Source organism: Psittacula echo (genome assembly GCF_963264785.1).
Source record: "Psittacula echo genome assembly, chromosome: 2".
NCBI classification, from domain to species: Eukaryota; Metazoa; Chordata; class Aves; order Psittaciformes; family Psittacidae; genus Psittacula; species Psittacula echo.
In genome coordinates, this window is record NC_137737.1 from 141,108,865 (window position 1) to 141,126,372 (window position 17,508).

General features: G+C 35.0%; 1 protein-coding gene across 2 annotated transcripts in view; it reads left to right on the forward strand.

Annotated features, from left to right (window-relative positions):
• ZFPM2 (zinc finger protein, FOG family member 2) overlaps positions 1-17,508 on the forward strand; it is a gene marked incomplete at both ends in the record, with an annotated part of 316,731 nt that overhangs the window by 81,479 nt on the left and 217,744 nt on the right. For both annotated transcript variants that reach the window (XM_080639610.1, XM_080639611.1), the window contains one exon: positions 1,439-1,540. In XM_080639610.1, the coding sequence (XP_080495736.1) occupies positions 1,439-1,540 (102 nt within the window). The remainder of the gene's footprint in view (positions 1-1,438; positions 1,541-17,508) is intronic.

Genomic DNA, 17,508 nt, shown 5'->3' on the forward strand with positions numbered 1-17,508 from the left:
CACATGAAGTTAATACTTTATAGTGTTTGTATATAATCATGTACTTGAAAACTCTGGGTCGCAATCTTATCTGGTATAAATATAGCTCCAGTGATAACGTATGGGGATCTGGCATGGTTTGTTTTAATCACATTTCTTTACCTATGTTGCTAATAAAAGCTTTTGTTATCGAGGGGGGAAAAAAATACAAGTTAGTGCTTAATTGATCTGCTTTTTGCTTCTTCTTGCTCTCCTATTGTCAAATCAGTAAACAGTCTGATTTTCAAATTCTAAAATACACAAAATCTGTTTTTTAGTACTGCCACAGTTTTTTTGAACAGTTTGCTTCAAGATTGCTAAAAAATCTAAAATTGTAATTCAGTCCTATTTGGCTGATGTAGATAATAGTGTAGATTTTTCTTTTTTCCATTTTTCATAGTGTCTTTCTATGCAAGAGTTTCTTGGATTGATTAGAATATAAATAGAATAAAAAAGTACAAATGCAGCAAAGTACTGGTCTGGGTAAGCCTCAGAGATGTCATTTAGCCCATCACTGCGGCCACATAATTTTGTGTTAATACCTAAACCCCTCAACCCCTCACCTTCAATGTAATTTTTCATAGTGATTATTTCATAGTATTTTTGCATGGAGCTTGCGTAGACTCTTTGTTTAACTGAAATAACTGCACTTTCAACAAGGAGTTCTTCAAATAAAAATTGAATGGACATGTCTAGAAATTTAACCTTATCATAATTTTCCAAATGTCCTATATACAGATTTGTAGTGGATAGTTACTGAATGCAGACAGATGCGCTCAGGTACTCTGGATGGTGAAAATTCTGAAGTTCATCAGAAATTTTGCATTTCTTTAGATAAAGTTTGATAGGGAGAAAATGATCATAGGGACCTCCTGGTACATTATGACCTTTAAGGGCAAATTCCTTAAATGCTGAAATACCAAAGTGTAGCTCTCCAGTAGTGGCCTGAAAAGCCAGATTGTTTAGTGCATCATATTTTTGTACTGTGTCATTAATATGGAATGTATAAGAAAGTTAGGTGTCAATTCAGGAAAACGCATAGCTGAAAGCATTTGTTCCTGGGGAGTAACAAGCTGATTTCTTTCTCTCATTTGTGCATACAAACTTAATGACTTTCTGTGCATTGGTTTACAGAATTAGGTGCAAGTTGTGATTCTGGTTTTTAAGCATACAGAGTAAACACTGATTTCCAAGATTTGTCTCTCCACAGAACTGAAAGGACTGGATACTCAGGGCTCGTTTGGATCACTGGGAACTCATAGATGTTTACATGTCAAATATACTTTTTTCATTTTCTCTCTGTTTATAGACATGCATATGTTTTGACTTCTGCATGTAAACCGTTGTTTGGATATTGTGGGATCTCTGCCTAAAAGTCACTGTTGAAATATGTCAATACTATGTTTCTTTGTTTTCTCAGGCAATGAAGAAGGCATCCAGGGGGCTGCAGAATCTGATGGTGATGTGCGTTCAGAGAAACCAGGGCAGCTTGCTGTGGAGAATGAAGATTGGGATGGGCCAGGTAGGAAAAAAACCAGCTGAAAGCCAAGAAATATTTCTGAAACTCGTTTCCGATGTTTTTTAATATTTGTATTTTAGTAGATGTGTTATGCTTTCATTGAATTTTAATGGACTATTTATTTTATGAACCTTCAGAGTCTGGGAAATTGATTGATAAGCACTAAGATAAAGTTCTTGAGAAAAAAATGGTTTGGGCTATACCATTTTGTAAATTGTGCAACATAAAATGTCTTAACATACATGCTTGATATAAAGGAAAATATTGCTGCTTAGAATTTTAAGATTGAAATTGATCAGTAAGTTCTCAGTTCCATGATTGTGTTAAGGAAGAAGCTTTGCTGCTCTGTTTTCTGAAGCCAGAACACCAACCAAACGCCTGCATCTTTTCTCAAGCTTTGTGCCTACATTTAGCAACTTATTAAGCTTAACATACAGCCATGGTATTTCATGACATTTTCAAGGACTTTGTTTACTTGTTTTAGCCTGATTGAAATAATTTAGTACACCTGGTCATTGATTTCAGTTGAAAGAAAAACTCCTAGTGTTAAATGAAGTGTTAGCGCTTCACATTAGACAGTAATTAACGGTAACGTTTTTCTATGATGCACTGTGAAGATGGTGCAAGTGTGACATTGCTGACATTGCTAAGGTACAAGATGTGACGGTAGCATGGTAATTCTTTCAAAGTGTCTGTTCAATGTAAATATGTAAAACCTCTGTAGTACCATAAAAGCACCTAAGGCAAAGGGGTAAGTTGTGTTTTTCTTAGGCAATTCTTGAACTCATTGCAGTGTTTTCATGGGTATGGACTCTGGAATGGGCCTTAAAGATCCATTATATTGACTACATTTTAACGGTGCTGTTGGAAAACATGCATCTGAAGCCAAACATCCTCTCAGGCTAGCTGGATCTCTCATAGATATTTTCCCTAAAAATGGTGAGCACATCAGAAAAGAGTTCCAGAAACGTTCTGTCAATAATTTATAATGCAATAATAATATTTCATTAGAAAAAACATTGTATATTTCAATCACATTTTCAGCCTTGCTTGATTTTGCAAATTACTCTATGCTCTTCATGAAGAGAAGAACAAAACTAATGGTAATTTTCTGAAACCAGTAGCTGGAAAATAAAAGGCAAAAAAAATGAAGACCTAGTATATCTAATTATTATGATGTAATTTAAAATGTTTTTAATGGTAATACACAATTTTATATTCCGTATAAAGCACTATAGTGTTATATGAAAACCAGATTTAGTATTATAATGCACTATAGTGCATTTTAAATAATACAAAAAATATATTTGGATGTAGCAGAATGGCCTTTTCCAGCTTCACAGTACACTTCAGTGATTAACATGATTTGTTTTTAATTTTGTAATAAATAAATATCTGAAATCAGTAATTTTTTTGTTACTTTTTTTTTGTTTTAATATATTTCAACATACTTGTATGCATTTTGTGGGCTGCTACTGCTTTTTATGTGAGCTGCCTTACACAAAAGTTTCAGAGGTCTTTCATGATGGTGTGGAGTAAAAAGAATAGTTTTTATTTTGTTGCGGAAAAAATTCAGTTAAGCAGATGTGTGTGTTTCTGGTAATATTTATTGGTAGCTTTGACATGGGATGAGATGGTTATCAATGCTTAATGTGAGAAAATTCCTTTTGATTTCAGAAAAACTGATGATCACCAACATGAATTAAGCCTCTCTATTTTATTTAAATTTTGGTTCTTTACAAGGCTCTAACATGTAGGAAGAAAAGAATGTTCATACCACATACTATACTCTTCATCATGCATGCTTTCTAAAATGAACTCGGTTATTTATTGATACAGAAAAAGAAACAATCAACAGAAGATAATTTTTGACAATGCAGTACAAAGATAACTTTTCTCAGATCTTTGGTGGGAGAAAGCATGAAATATTTTGCTTATTTAAGAACATATTTTAGCACAGCACGAACAGGACTACTGAAAACTTCTCTTCAGCAATTTTACCAACTGATAGTAAAGGTGCTACCTCAAATAGCAGATGACCATACATTCTTTGTTATCTGATCTGTCTCTGGTCTCCTTACTGAGATGGAGCTTCCTCAGAAATCCAACAACTCTGTTGTGCGTGATACAAGTCAGTTGGCAGTGTGAACTGTGGTGACTCGAGGATTCATATAAAATGTAGAGCTGTGTTGGTTTTTTTTTTGTTTTGTTTTGTTTTGTTTTGGTTTTTTTTTGTTTTGTTTTTTTTTTTTTACTTTTTTTAGAACTAAGGAGCATACTATTATTTTCAGAGCCAATACTTGTCAGGCACTGACGTTCTGTGAGTTATTCATTAGCAACAACTCACTGATGAGTCAAAATTAAGCTTCCGGCATTAATTAGAGTTTTTATTTTGTTTGAAAATTTGCATTGTTAAATGGTTTGCATGTATTCCCAAGCCTTTGTAATTAGAATATTTTTATGAAGAAAAGTCTAATGTTAAATGTGCTGTAGCTTCAAAGAATTTCTGCTGAAGCAATCTTAAAAATCACAGTCTTGTGACCTTCACTGACAAGGAATTGCAGAGATAATGCCTACTTTCTGTAGTCCCTTTGAGTGTTACCTGAATGTTTTTTAAAATATTTTCATTGGTTTTGTCCTCATTTTTGAAAAAATTCTTTTTGATGAGAAAACTACTCTGAAATAATGGAAACTGAAGTCAATAGACTATATATGGGCACACAGTACTGATTCTTTTTCCGTTATAACCAACAGCAAAAGTCTAAGGAATAGAGCCTGCAAAACAAGACTGGGCTTAAACAAATTTTACATGAAATGACTTGGTTGTTAAATGTAGAAAGCAGAGGTCATTTTACAGCCTCAAATACACTGTTTGCTATCAGATGGATGCTTTGATACATGTAGGTGTACATAGTTCTATAGCCTTTGTATTATTGCTAGGAGTCAATGATCAGTGCTTTAACACATAATGAACAATAGGCATATCTCCTGCATGTCTTCCACAGACCACCCATCACAGAGAATAGGATCATTCTGCTTTTTACTGGATATCTGTTATATGTACTAACAAAAACCTCCTAAACTTGGGGAACTGTGAATGACACATCCTAGAAGTTTCATGCTTCTGTACCGTAACAACTTTCTCAAAATCTCTGAAAATTTTAGAAAACCAGGCCCTTCAACTAAAATATTGTTGAACCTCAAATAAGGAAATTATTTATTATATGACATCTTGAGAGAGAAATTGTTTACATAATTAGAAATCAGTGTTTGTTTATCATCCAGTGGTCATGCCTGTATTTGTGTATGCAAGTTCAGTCCACTGTACTTGTCATTTTAAGAGACAGCAAATGTGAACTGCATTGAAAGGGAGGAAATATTTGAATGAAAAAGTATAAGTTATAACTTGAAAGTGTTTAAGAATGCTTTTTAGATTTTCCAAAAGCTATAATAAAAGTGAAGGCAATGTTGACTTTACCTAGAAGAGAATTAAAAAAAACCCCAGAAAAGTCCAAGTTAAAAATGAATGAGAAAACCGTGGATGTAACCAGATGCTAGGAACCATAATGCCTGGCTAAAAGAAAAAAAGAAAAAAGTAACTGCGATTCAGTAGCATCATTGATAACAGGAAGATGACATTTTAAAATGTGGTAAGAAAAAGATCGTTAGAAAATTGGTATTGATCTATTACAAGTCAGAGCTTTTAATAGTTACACGGGACAGAAAAAAGGATAGAGTAATTTAAATATTTCTGGTCTGCTTAAAACACATTTGTGCTGGGAAACCTATTTGTCTGTAAGTAATGACTGTACCTCTGTTCCATCAACAACTGATCAATGTGTTAAACCTGCTAAATTCTACCTAAATTAAGCAGTCTGATAGTTTTAATTTATTTTTTCTAGGACCTGTGTGATCCACTGTCCTAGTTTTAAAAAAGGTTTGAGATGATTTGGAGATTCTGGAATACTAGAACAGTAAATCAGGGTTGGTCTAGATAATGACAGAGTTGTCCACATGGCAGTGGTCGCGTTGGAAATAATGAAATAAGTGATGTAAGACTTCTATTAAAGGGAGATTAGTAAAAATGCCAATCTTTATAGGTTTATGGAAAAAAGTCTTGTAAATCTAACTTAGTATGTAATGGTGAGTTAAAGTATATAATTCTTTGCAATATGTTTACAATCCAAAGACAATGTTGAATAACGTATAGATATTGCTATTGCTGAATCTGAATAACTTCACCTGTTAGCTGCAGCAAAATTTTAGTTTCAGTATAATTAGATAGGAAGTCACATGCTTACGAGAAGGTGCTTGAAGTCTTACTACAGAAAGTAGTCTGAAAAAGTCTTGGGATTTAGTGAGCCAGGGTTGCACCCAAAAGACAGAGTTGTGCCTAAAGAATACGTTTGGGTTCTCAAATTGTCTTACTTGTCTGCTTAGCAGTCTTCTTTGATGCTAAAACAAGGTTCTGCCTCCTGTATTCATATTTCAAGAGCGATGTTGAAACAGGTTTAGAGAAGAGCCATTAGAATGTTGAAAGGACTGGTATCATGAAAAAGTCTAGGTCCCTTTTCCTGTTTCTTTTATCAAAGAAAATACTAAGGGACAATCTGATTACAAACTACTTTAAATTCGGAGTGAAAAACTGGTAGCAGTGGGCACCTCTTTCTAGCAAAAGTATCCGAAGATTAAATAGATGTTGAAGCTCCACAGTTTCAGACACAAAGAACAGATTTTAATTCTTGAAATGTTAATTATTGGAACATTTTATGAAAAATTATTTACCTGTCATTAGAAATATTTACATTCAGGATGAGATACTTTCCTAGAGAATGAGATCCAGTTCTGTGGCAAACGCTGGACTTCTTAGTTGGAGTGGATTCCACTGGGGCAGAAATTAGACTGGCTGACCATGACAATTGCTTACAACTAAAATGGAATGAATGAATTAATATATTGTATATTACTTCTAGGAATACTGTATCATTTGGATGCATTTGTAATGCATAAATTCTAGCAGTCCTTCACTTAAGCAACTCCCAATTTTTGTTTCTTTGGTAACTGTGTATGCAGGCTGTGTTACAAATGATAACGTCTCTGTGGTCTTCTAAATTCTGTGGTATTATTGCATAGTGAGGGAATAAAAGAAGACATCCCATACCTATACTGTGAGTAATACACAAGGGAAAGTTCCTTCACTGTAGCAGAGGGGACACAGTTTTTAGTCCTGACTAATCCAAAAAGATTTTCAAAACCCACTCCACCATTGTGTGGTGGTGATACTCAGTTCTTTTTACTTTCTTCCCACATCGATCCAGTAATTTATGAGTGTTTCATCTGTCAGTGAAATTGTACCTGCCTTTCAAGACAGAGAAACAATAACTGTGTTTGCAGTTGGGGAACTGAGTGTAGGGCATTTACAAAGGTGAAATTAACGCTACCCAGAAAATTTTGATTCTGAGGAGGAATTGGACCTCTGTCTTCTTAATTTACATGCAGCATACTCTCAACTAGATTCTTCTTCTTCTTTCTTTCATAGTTGTAGAGAATCACAGCTTTCTTGCAGAACATGCTGATTTTGTGAGTTGGATGGTCTTGAAAGTCAGTCTTAGAAGTTCTTTTGAAATGTATCTGAATTTTTCTTAGAAAGTGAGAAAATGTGATTTGCCCACATACCCAAAATGAAAAAAAAAAAAGAAAAAAGTAGTGGAAAATAAGACCTAAAACTCTTGTCATGAGTTTATGGTAATTCTTTATGTATTGTTGACATTCCTCTCCACATAAAGTGGAAGTCTCCCATGTGTAAAATTCTGCCTTCAGTAAATCAACAGAACTTCTGCTATTGATAATAGTAAAGCAGGATGAAGTCACAATACATGTTAGATCTCAGAAGACTTATCATAACTGAATACTCTGATATATATTAGAGAACTGTTGAAAAAAGTACTGAGGATTGTTAAATATAGCACAGTATAGTTTAATTGCTGTGACAGGTTGGTGTTTTTCTTGTGTATCAAAGTTTAAGAAAAATCGTGAACAGAAAATTAAATAGTGCTTTAAAATAATGATAAATTCAGCTATGCTGCTATTAATGTTTAATAAAAGAGAGAGAGACACAGGCTTTCAGATGAATATATTGCTTTAGCATCATGTGGATCAGAAAGGATCTAGCAAACATCTGACATACAAGGTTTGTATTTTTACCTGCTATAAAAGATAGTTTGTAAAGCTTTTCTGAATAGATTTCCTGTAACCATTCATAAGAATCACTGTAAATATGTATTGATTGTTGGGTTTACTCTGCATTATTTAGTAGTACTATAACCAGTTTGGGTTACAAAGAAAAACTCTTTAATATGGATTAGAATGGTTGGTAGACCACTACAAGATAGAAACAGACATTAGCGATAGTCTTTTTTGGGTTTTTTCCTCTTTTTACTTCTTTTTCTTTTTTTCTTTTTTTTTTTGTTTTTCTTTCCTTTAAACCAGTCCTAAGAAGGACTTGGAGATTACTGTCCTGATTTTGTTTCTTTTTTGATTGGGGAAATGTGGTAGATATAAGATCTTGGAAATGCTATTTGATGTAAATTAACAAAAATCCATGAAACATAGTTAACCATAGATATAGTCTGACAGTAAGAAGAATATTGTGAAGAAGCAGAGGAAATCATAGAACGACTGTGTGTTACTCTGACAGTGAATCGGTATTATCTCTGCTATCAGATAATGCAGTTATCATTAATTTTCACATTTGCATTTCAATCTTTGGAAGGAAATGACTCTTGCCGGATGAAGATAAGAGCTCTGTACCACTATAATGAACCATCATTTTATCCCAGTGCTTTGTATCCATATGAAAATGAGGCTGGGTGGTGGTGTAGTATGTGAGGAGGGGGTGGGGGGGTCATAGCAACGTTATAACAAAGTGTCAAAAATCACTATAGACTTTTGGAGCCCTTTATGAAACAAGAGCCAGTCTAAATAAATCTTCTGTAGTGAAGTGGATATTGGATTAAAAGCAGAGAGCCGGGCTCCCATACCGTGGAGGAGCAGGGGAGGATTTCTGTGCATCTTGATCTGTTTTCCATCACTAGTTTGAAACTAGGAGGAGGTCATGTAGGTACAGAATGGCAAAAGTAAGGGCATAACAGCCATCCAGTTAACCCTTGCCCTGCACTTCTTGCTTTGACACTTGAATACTGTAAAGGTAGGTGAAGTGAAAGCTTCCTACTATGTCTTCGTGGTTTGGATTCTGCTACTGGAGCTGTTTGAAGAGAGTACCACACCTGTGTATTAAATACAGGATTTCCAGTAATTTTCAGTCTTGCATGTTGAACTGATCCAAGTCTTCAAAGACTGTAGTGTTCTCAGTCCTTTTCCATGCATAGCTTATATTTGCATCAATTACCTGAAACTTGATCTGCTGAACTCTGCAAGGCATCGCTCCATTTTAGGTCTGACTGACTAAAACTGTTGTTCCCCAAATACTCTTGCACTATATTCTACTTCTTTGACATTTATGGTGCAGTTAGTACCTATGACTTACAGACTTCATCCATGCATTGCTGGGACTCATTGCCAAATGTTTCCTAAAAGCTTGAACTCTAGAGGTTCAATGATGCCCCATTTTTGTTTTTTTCTTTTGTACGAAAATCTGAGATTCTTGTCTAATCAAATAATTGTACAAACTTATGTTTAAATATATGATATTTTAAAAGTCATTCTTAGTGTATAATATGGGACTGTTTATAGGAGCACCAGGATATCCATCTTGCCCTGGCCAGCTAGGACTGATCAATTATTCCGCTGGCTATAGCAGCCACTTCCTCCTGCAGACCTTTCTCAGGGCTTCACCTCTCTGCTCTTACATGCTGAGCACTTTTCTGTGTTATAGTGAGAAGATGCAGGGCTAAGAATTTTAAGGAAAATTAGGTTATACCTGTGTAAGGAAATTCAGTAGTGACAGAAGCTAATACATACTTGTGAAGGGTTGTAATGGTCCCTGGCATGTTCTTGGTTGAGACCAGCTGACACTCTTCCCAAATAGCTGCAGGAGTTAAAGCATTGCAAGGAGCATTCTCTAGAGGTAGTTTGTGAGCAGTCACCTGTTCAAAGGCTAAGGAAGTCTCCCAGCATATAAATACAGCCGTATTTGGCCTTAGTGCCAGAGCTACTCTTTGGCATATGTAATTAACCTTCCTTTACCATTAACAGACATATTTAGTACAGAAGTTTGCTGTTCTTCAGGGCAATTGATATTGGTGGACTGCTCCATGCACAGGCCTGGAAGATGAGAAGGTGAGAGTGGCTGTGTGAACTCACATGGAAGTAGCAACCAAGCCTTTGCTGTCATCTTTCTCTCATGCAACTTTGACTTTTGTGGGAAACAGGCTTTTGCATGACCTGTGTATGAGCATGTGTAACAGAGAAAAGTCATGGGAAGAATTTTCATTTGTGGTCACAACTGACAAAGTAAAATGATGCCCACTAGCCAGAAATAGTGGCCATAAGGCTGTAAGATAAAATTGAGGTGTAAAATAGTTTCACTAACATCATGTGAAAAGGCAGTACTAAATTTTGAAAACTGAAAGATATTTCCCATCTTGCCTTGTTATGGTGACTCCTGTAACTTTGCTTTTGTGGTTCAAGTAAGATTCTGTAAACTTGGATATAAGCATTACCTCGTTTGACTTGCAGCTTAAAATATCAGAAAGCTGTGAGTTCATTACTGAATATCGGAGCCCTTGTCAAGCATTCCAACTGTTTTGTCAGCTGGGATGCCATTTCCTTATCATTGTTTCACATAGTTAACATACATATGTGAATTTAAAATTAATTTCAAGGTTATTTGCTGTAGAAATTAACCTAGGTTAGAAGTAACGTTTATTCATATGTACATTTCACATGTGGAGAACTCTAATTTTATTCAATTGGCCTTTTAGAATAGTTTCAAATGCAAAACTACATTTTAATCCTAGTCGAAATGCTTCAGAAGAATGAAACAATCTAAAACCTTCAAGTCTATTAGTTTTTAGTTTGAGGGTATTAATTAACTATTCCTGGTGCTTTATTTATCCATATGTGAAAAGTTTACCTGACATAGCAAGACTACTCAGTTTTGGTGTGTTAGGTGTAAACGGGTCTTTGGAAGCCATCTTAATCTGCAAGTAGGCAAGTTTTTAGTCTATGTAGACTTAAAATTGATCCATTATCTTCCTAAATTCTTTTGTACTGTGCATGTCCAGCATGAGGCAAGAACACTGGCTTGACTCGTAAAAGGCATTGAACTCTGAATGAAAGGTGATACACATTAGAAACGTATTCTGTTTTGATTGGCATTTATGTTTCAAGCACAAAAGACTTGTTCTCTGAAAAAAGTTGATAGCTGGAAAGGCATGTGCAAGGGATGAATGATCAGATTCACTCGGTACTTTGCTTTGGACATGATATGCTATATAGTGGATATTGTGTAAAGTACAAATCCCTGTAGGTCACATGGTGAAGGACTCCTAGTCTGTGAAATTCTGCAGGGAATCAATGAACATCTGCATTACAATACATTGTTTCTTGTAGTTTCATGCACCAAGGGACCTGCAGAGGCTGGCAGAAAGCTTTGCACTTTTCAGCTGTCTCCACTGTAGTTTAGTTATAAAGGCAACATAACACCCTGGTAATTGCAAAGGACTAGGAAACAATGTCTGGTTTTGGAAACAGATGGAGCTAGAATCAAAAGGGACATGTAATCGGTCCGCAACTATTTTGCTCTTTGTTGTGTTTTTCTCATTAATTCAGCTAAGATTATTGCACATGGAATACTGCATAGCAACACTGCCATGAACAATTGAAGGACGGGTGTGTTAATATATTGAGCTGTATACACAATATAGTGTTATTTGGCATTCAAAGCTGTAGTCCATCAGGTGGATGCAAACAGCTAGGGAGAGATGGTAGTGACTTTGTTTCTTAAACTGGCAGGTTTCAGTTAGTTTCAGTGATGTGTCATATCTATGTTCAGCATATCATTAAAGAAAATATTTTCAGTTTCAAAATACGTTTTCCTTCTACCTCTTTGAAAACCCTTTATTCTCTCTTCAGACATCATAACATAGAAGTTGGAATTCTGTAACTAAACCAACACAAACGTTATCACAAGAAACCATTGTACATCCATTTGAAAGAACTAGTTTTTGCTGAGAGTAAAAAATTTATTGTGACGTGAGTGACAAACTGGATACTAGTATTTACCCACAAAATTACACAGCTCAGGATGGTTCAGAGTCAGAAAAGGGAACTGGACATTGTGGTCATGGGACTGTGATAGAGTCCTAATGGCAAAATTCCTTTCTCAACCCTGATCTTGTCTTTCTCAGCATCTCTGTTTAGCTCTGTGAGACCAGCTTAGCACACATTTGGGTTTAGGTTTTTCTTGCCACATTTCATATTTTAGGGTGTTTCACCATTAATGCTCAAAAGAAGGATATGGATTGACTAGTAGATCTCATTTTTTTTTCCTTGATCTAGGAGGCTTCAGACAAGGGTATGTGTAAACGAGCTTTGTAAGGTGTAATAATGGTCATCATACAAAAATGCTAGTTATCCCTCAACATGGCAAAAGTAAAGCATGGTTGTCTTGATAGCACCAGACCTCATTTTTGTTTAGTTACTGAATTTTTGGTTATGTAAACATGTTCTAATGGAATCAGTGAGAAACCCCAGAACCAAATATTCAGAAGTATGGTCCAGAATTAAAGCTAGTAATATTCCTATGCTGATATTTGAATGGGCAAAAGTAATAAGGACTAAAGCCTATGTCTGGGAAACTATAACTGCACAGTAGCCACTGTTCCTAGTTTTTCCTGCAGTCAGCTGATTGGCTTGGGCCTTCTAAAATAGTTCTGTAGAGGACAGCTGAGCTCCTGGTTGTGGTGGTTTTGTTTGTTTGTTTGTTTTGGTTGGTTGGTTGTTGTTCTCTCCTCTCTTCCCCTAACCCTAAGATTTCAAAGCTTTCCAAATATGCTTTTCAGAAATCAGGACTGATTCAAAAATGTTGACAGGAAAGATGCTTTTGTATGCCAGTTTTGCCAGTGTGGGCAACCGGTCTAGTGTACCTGTTGGATCTTTTATGATATGTTACAGAAAAAAATCAATCAAATTGTCCCCTCATAGCTTGCTGTTTCCCTTTGCTCCCCTTTGTCTCCCTCAAGACTGTTAAGCAATATATTAAATCTAGAAAACTTGAATAGCCATATTTGACTTTACCACATATTCTTGGGGATAACAAATAGAAAAACTTTCCAATATTTTGTCTTAAGAGAGTATTACAGAGTTGGACATTGGAGTATTGCTTGATATAAAAAAATACTGGCTTATATATTTCAAAGATTGCAGATAAAGCTGTAGAAATTTTACTTAGAAAAAACACTCAAGATGGGCTTGTTCAGGTCTGTGCTTCTCTGATTTGATCGCATTGTAGTCACATTATTTTTAAAGATGCTTCAACAACATAAAACTACAATGATGGATTATTGTGGATAATTTAGAAAGACAGTACGATGTGTAATATGGACATATAGTTCCAGAATGTTGTGCATACGCATTTTGAGCTGGGTTGTTCTTAAAGGAGACTGAATTTCAAATTACATCATTGCGTGGGAAAAAAACACCGCTTTATTAAGTTATCTGAAGTTTGATACTTATACTGTGGTGCCAAAAGTACTGATCAGTTCATCAGTCTTTGGCTTGCATGTATAAATAAATGCTACTTTTCATTTAAAAAGAAAAAAATAAAGGCATTCACAGAGTTTTCTTAGAAGTAATAGTCCTGTTTTAAAGGTTTGTGTAATGCAACATTGTAAATTCTTCATCTTGTTTGTTACAATCTGATAAAGTATGTATAATTTTAAATTTTACTTAGTCAATGCTTTTACTATTTTCGATGTGTGCTTTATGATTCTTATTGACTGACTTTCAGAAAAAGCCTCAAGCTTTACCCCCCATTACAAAACTGCTTAGCATTTGTTATTGACCATTTTTTAAAGTATGTATTGGATCTCAACTGTTAATTGAAATTTTCGTTGAGGTGCTCTCTAAATACATGACTGTCTAGCAGCAGAAAAATAAAAAACCCCTACAAAAACTCCCAACAGATATTTTGGAGTGTTGCAGTCTGATAAGAACCAGAATTTAGTTTAATTGCTATATCCCTAACATTTTAGCCATCAAATTTTGAGCCTCTTCCAAGGAAATTATTTTTGTCTCATCTTATTCTGCTAATCATTGTTTTAATAGTTACAAACTACTAAATTTTCTTTCCTGTATTTTCATGCCGCAGTGCGTGAATTATCTGGAATGAAAGAACAGTGGGATATGGTTGTTGTCAGGGATTTGAATGGGAGACAAACAACACAGAATTTAAAGTGGTGTATATATGCAGAATACATCTTCAGAGGAGACTGGAGAGGTATTCTTGCATATTGCTATGGTACCTTCAAACATGTAACCTGACAGCAATGGACAGTGATGAGCGTTGGACTCTGTCCTACATGATGCATGAAGTAAGCTACAGGTTCCTTTAATATTTTTCCATAGGAATACATCTGATTACAGAAAACCCTGTCTTCAGTTCTACCTCTTGTCAATATATTCTACAATATCATAGGCATGTGACAAGCATGATGTAATAGATTAGTTGCTTTACTGATTCATTGGTCTCACATTGTTCAGTGTTCTATGTATTGGGAAACTCAAGTCAAGAAATTAACTAACACTCTAATAGTACTTAGAAACTGTGATCCTCCGTATTAAGAAGCCTTTTGCCATCTGCTTGGTTTTTATTTTTTCTCATAAAAGAGACAGAAAATGGCTTGAATATGTAGGAAAGCATGTTGCATTACTTTCACCATTTCTCAGCTGCTAGGATCATTGCCCTATAAAAATGCTATGTGCATTTTCCCCAAGCTTGGACATATCACAACGCTTATCTAAAGAGAAAAATGATATATTTTTAAAAGAAAAATGCTGACCTAGTTAGTGAGGCTGAAACCATTCATTAATTAGAAGTCATAATTGCAATTACATGGTAAAATTAATTTATGATGAAAATAATCCTATCAGTTTTCCTTTTTGGAAAAATGGAACCAAATGATTATAGCAGCCCGCAGTGCTTAAGGCTGATATTAACAGTGATACTGTTTTAGAGTGAAGAAAGTAATCAAATTCTATTTTCAAGATCTGAAATTCTGAGACTGCATCAATGGTAGTTTATATATTATATGAGATTCACTTGAGTTGTAATTTTGTAATTACATATAATATAAAGCGTATATGCGCAGATAAATGCATAAAAGGAAAATAGTGTGCTGAAATTTAAAAAGAGTGAATTGAAGATAACACAGCACATAATATATAGAAAAATTCATGTAATATGGCAAGTATGCTACAGTGTATGAAACTCAGAATGCCTTTTCTACCCTCAGGCTATTTAGACTTCCTTGATATTCAAATCTTAATGTACATTAAATGGAATTTAAGGAGGTCCACCTTGCTGGACCTCGGGCAGACATAGCAAGTACTGCTTCTTGGGGATATACCATTTTATGTATATATTTGCAAAGATGTTATAGCCATGAAATATAGCCCTTTGATGACATCATAACTGTGAAATATGACTTTATTTTGCTCACCAGCAGTCAGCTTTGCTTTATCTATATTAAGCAGTCTGTATGCATAAATAAAGAGTACCAAATACTGAAGCTGACTGCTGTAACCTACCACCTAGTTAGGTTATGGCCACTGTCAGTTGGAGTACTCCTCAGTCTCTGCAATGCCCTGTGGATGTCAGGGGACTATTTTTTTGAGTAACATGCTGTCAGATACCACAAAGTTTAATATTGTCTTCTCTCCAGAAATGTGGTAATAAGAACTGTAGATACCATTAGACAACTATATGCCCAAATTCAGCAATTACTTACTCTAATTTTAATTTTATATCAAGGTAGTCAAACTCGGTCTTTAAATCTAAGGATCTTAAAATATATAATTTAAATTGCTGGTGCTGTTGAAGTAAATCAAAAAGTACACATTGATGCCAATGCAGATAATACCTAGAGTAGATAATGTACAAATGCATGTATCATTTGTGGAAGTCTCACAAATACACTTACTTTTTAGGAGAAAGGCTGTTAGCCATAGTCACCAGGAGAGAGTTCATCCGCCTGCACTTTGTTATTAATGAGACATAGGAAGAAGTATATACATTTGAGCATCTGAAAATACCTTAAGTCTCCAAGAAAAAGACTTCACCAAACAGTGCAAGAAATATATGCTTAAATCTATTTTTCCAGAGTAACCTGGCATTTGAAGGTAGAATCAATAAGTCTTCTTTATTTTTTATTTCTATCCAGGTAGTAAAAAAAAAAATAAAAATCTGCTTTTAGAAGAACACTTTAGGTATTTTAGGCTCCCATCCTGCAAAGCATTTATAACTTTTAATTTAATGCATATGAGCATGTCATTAAACAAAGAACTACCCGCACGCGTTAAGTGGAGTGCATCTGTAAGTGTTTGTAGGACTGCGGCCTTAGGTCAGAAGCTCTTCCAGGAAGGAGCTGCCTTTATCATTCTACTTTTTACATACTCAGCGAAATGTTAGCTTGCTTAAATTAACACGGATGCAAATCGAAGCAATGCTAAAGGCCCCTCTCCACTCCTCTGACAATATAAAAGGGCCTTAAAGCTTGAGTAAATTACTTCAGTAAGACCCAGAATTCTGGATACAATAAATAAGGACTTCAAATTGTAACTTAAGAAGTATCTGTTAAATGCAGAACATTGTTTTGATAGATTTGCTTGATTTTCTAACTTCCTTCCTATTTTGAGACACTTTTATTAAAACAGCTATATTAAAGTACATGATGTTTTGACCCATGTATACTTTTTAGAATGATTTTTTTTTTCTTTCGAGAAGTAGAAGCTAAGTCTTGAGGCCACTCTTCAGTTCTTTTTATTTTTATTTTTTTTTTAATTTTAAAAACCCCACAATATTTCATGGCTCTGATTACAGCTGTGAAATAGTCTTGTGGTGGCATAATGCACATTAGTCTTGATCTTAATTTATTTGCTAGTTGTAAGATTTTTGCTGTAACTGTATATACTTTTCTTGTAACTATATATAGGAATATACAAGTATTATGTGTTGAGAGGCAGAATGTCAGAATATTGACCAGAAGTAGAAAAGGGTTGTGATATATAACATACAAAATGTTCCTAAGGACAAATTAACTGTTTCTATTAACTGTTCTTAAAGGGAAAGAGTCAATATTTTTAGTTACTATTTTTTTACAGTTTTGTTTTAATGAAGAAGTGCTATAAATTTGTCTAATGGGGTATTCTGAAATAGCTTGTGTGAAGCATCAGTGGCTCTCAGTTTCTTCTGAAAATCAGTTGAACCTACTGCCTATTGTTTTAATTGTTAGCTCAATCCAAGCAGTATTTTAGAATTGTGACTGTTGTTTGATGATTTTCTCAAGCATCAGCTGATAAACTAAATCCTATCGTAGCAGTTAAAAGGAATAAAAGAATATTTACCCTTTGAAAGCTCTGAATTTGTCTATGCAAGTTTCTTAATTGCGGCCCATCCTGTTTATATTTTTCATCAACTTTCTTTAGTTTTTCTTTGTACAGACACGACCTACTGTTCACTTTTTGCCTTCCTTGTGCAATATTTGTAATAATGGAACAAATCATAGCATCATAGAATCATAGAATCATAGAATAGTTAGGGTTGGAAAGGACCTTAAGATCATCTAGTTCCAACCCCCCTGCCATGGGCGGGGACACCCCACACTAAACCATGTCACCCAAGGCCTCATCTAAACTGGCCTTGAACACCGCCAAGGATGGAGCATTCACAACCTCCCTGGGCAACCCATTCCAGTGCCTCACCACCCTCTCAGTAAAGAATTTCTTCCTTA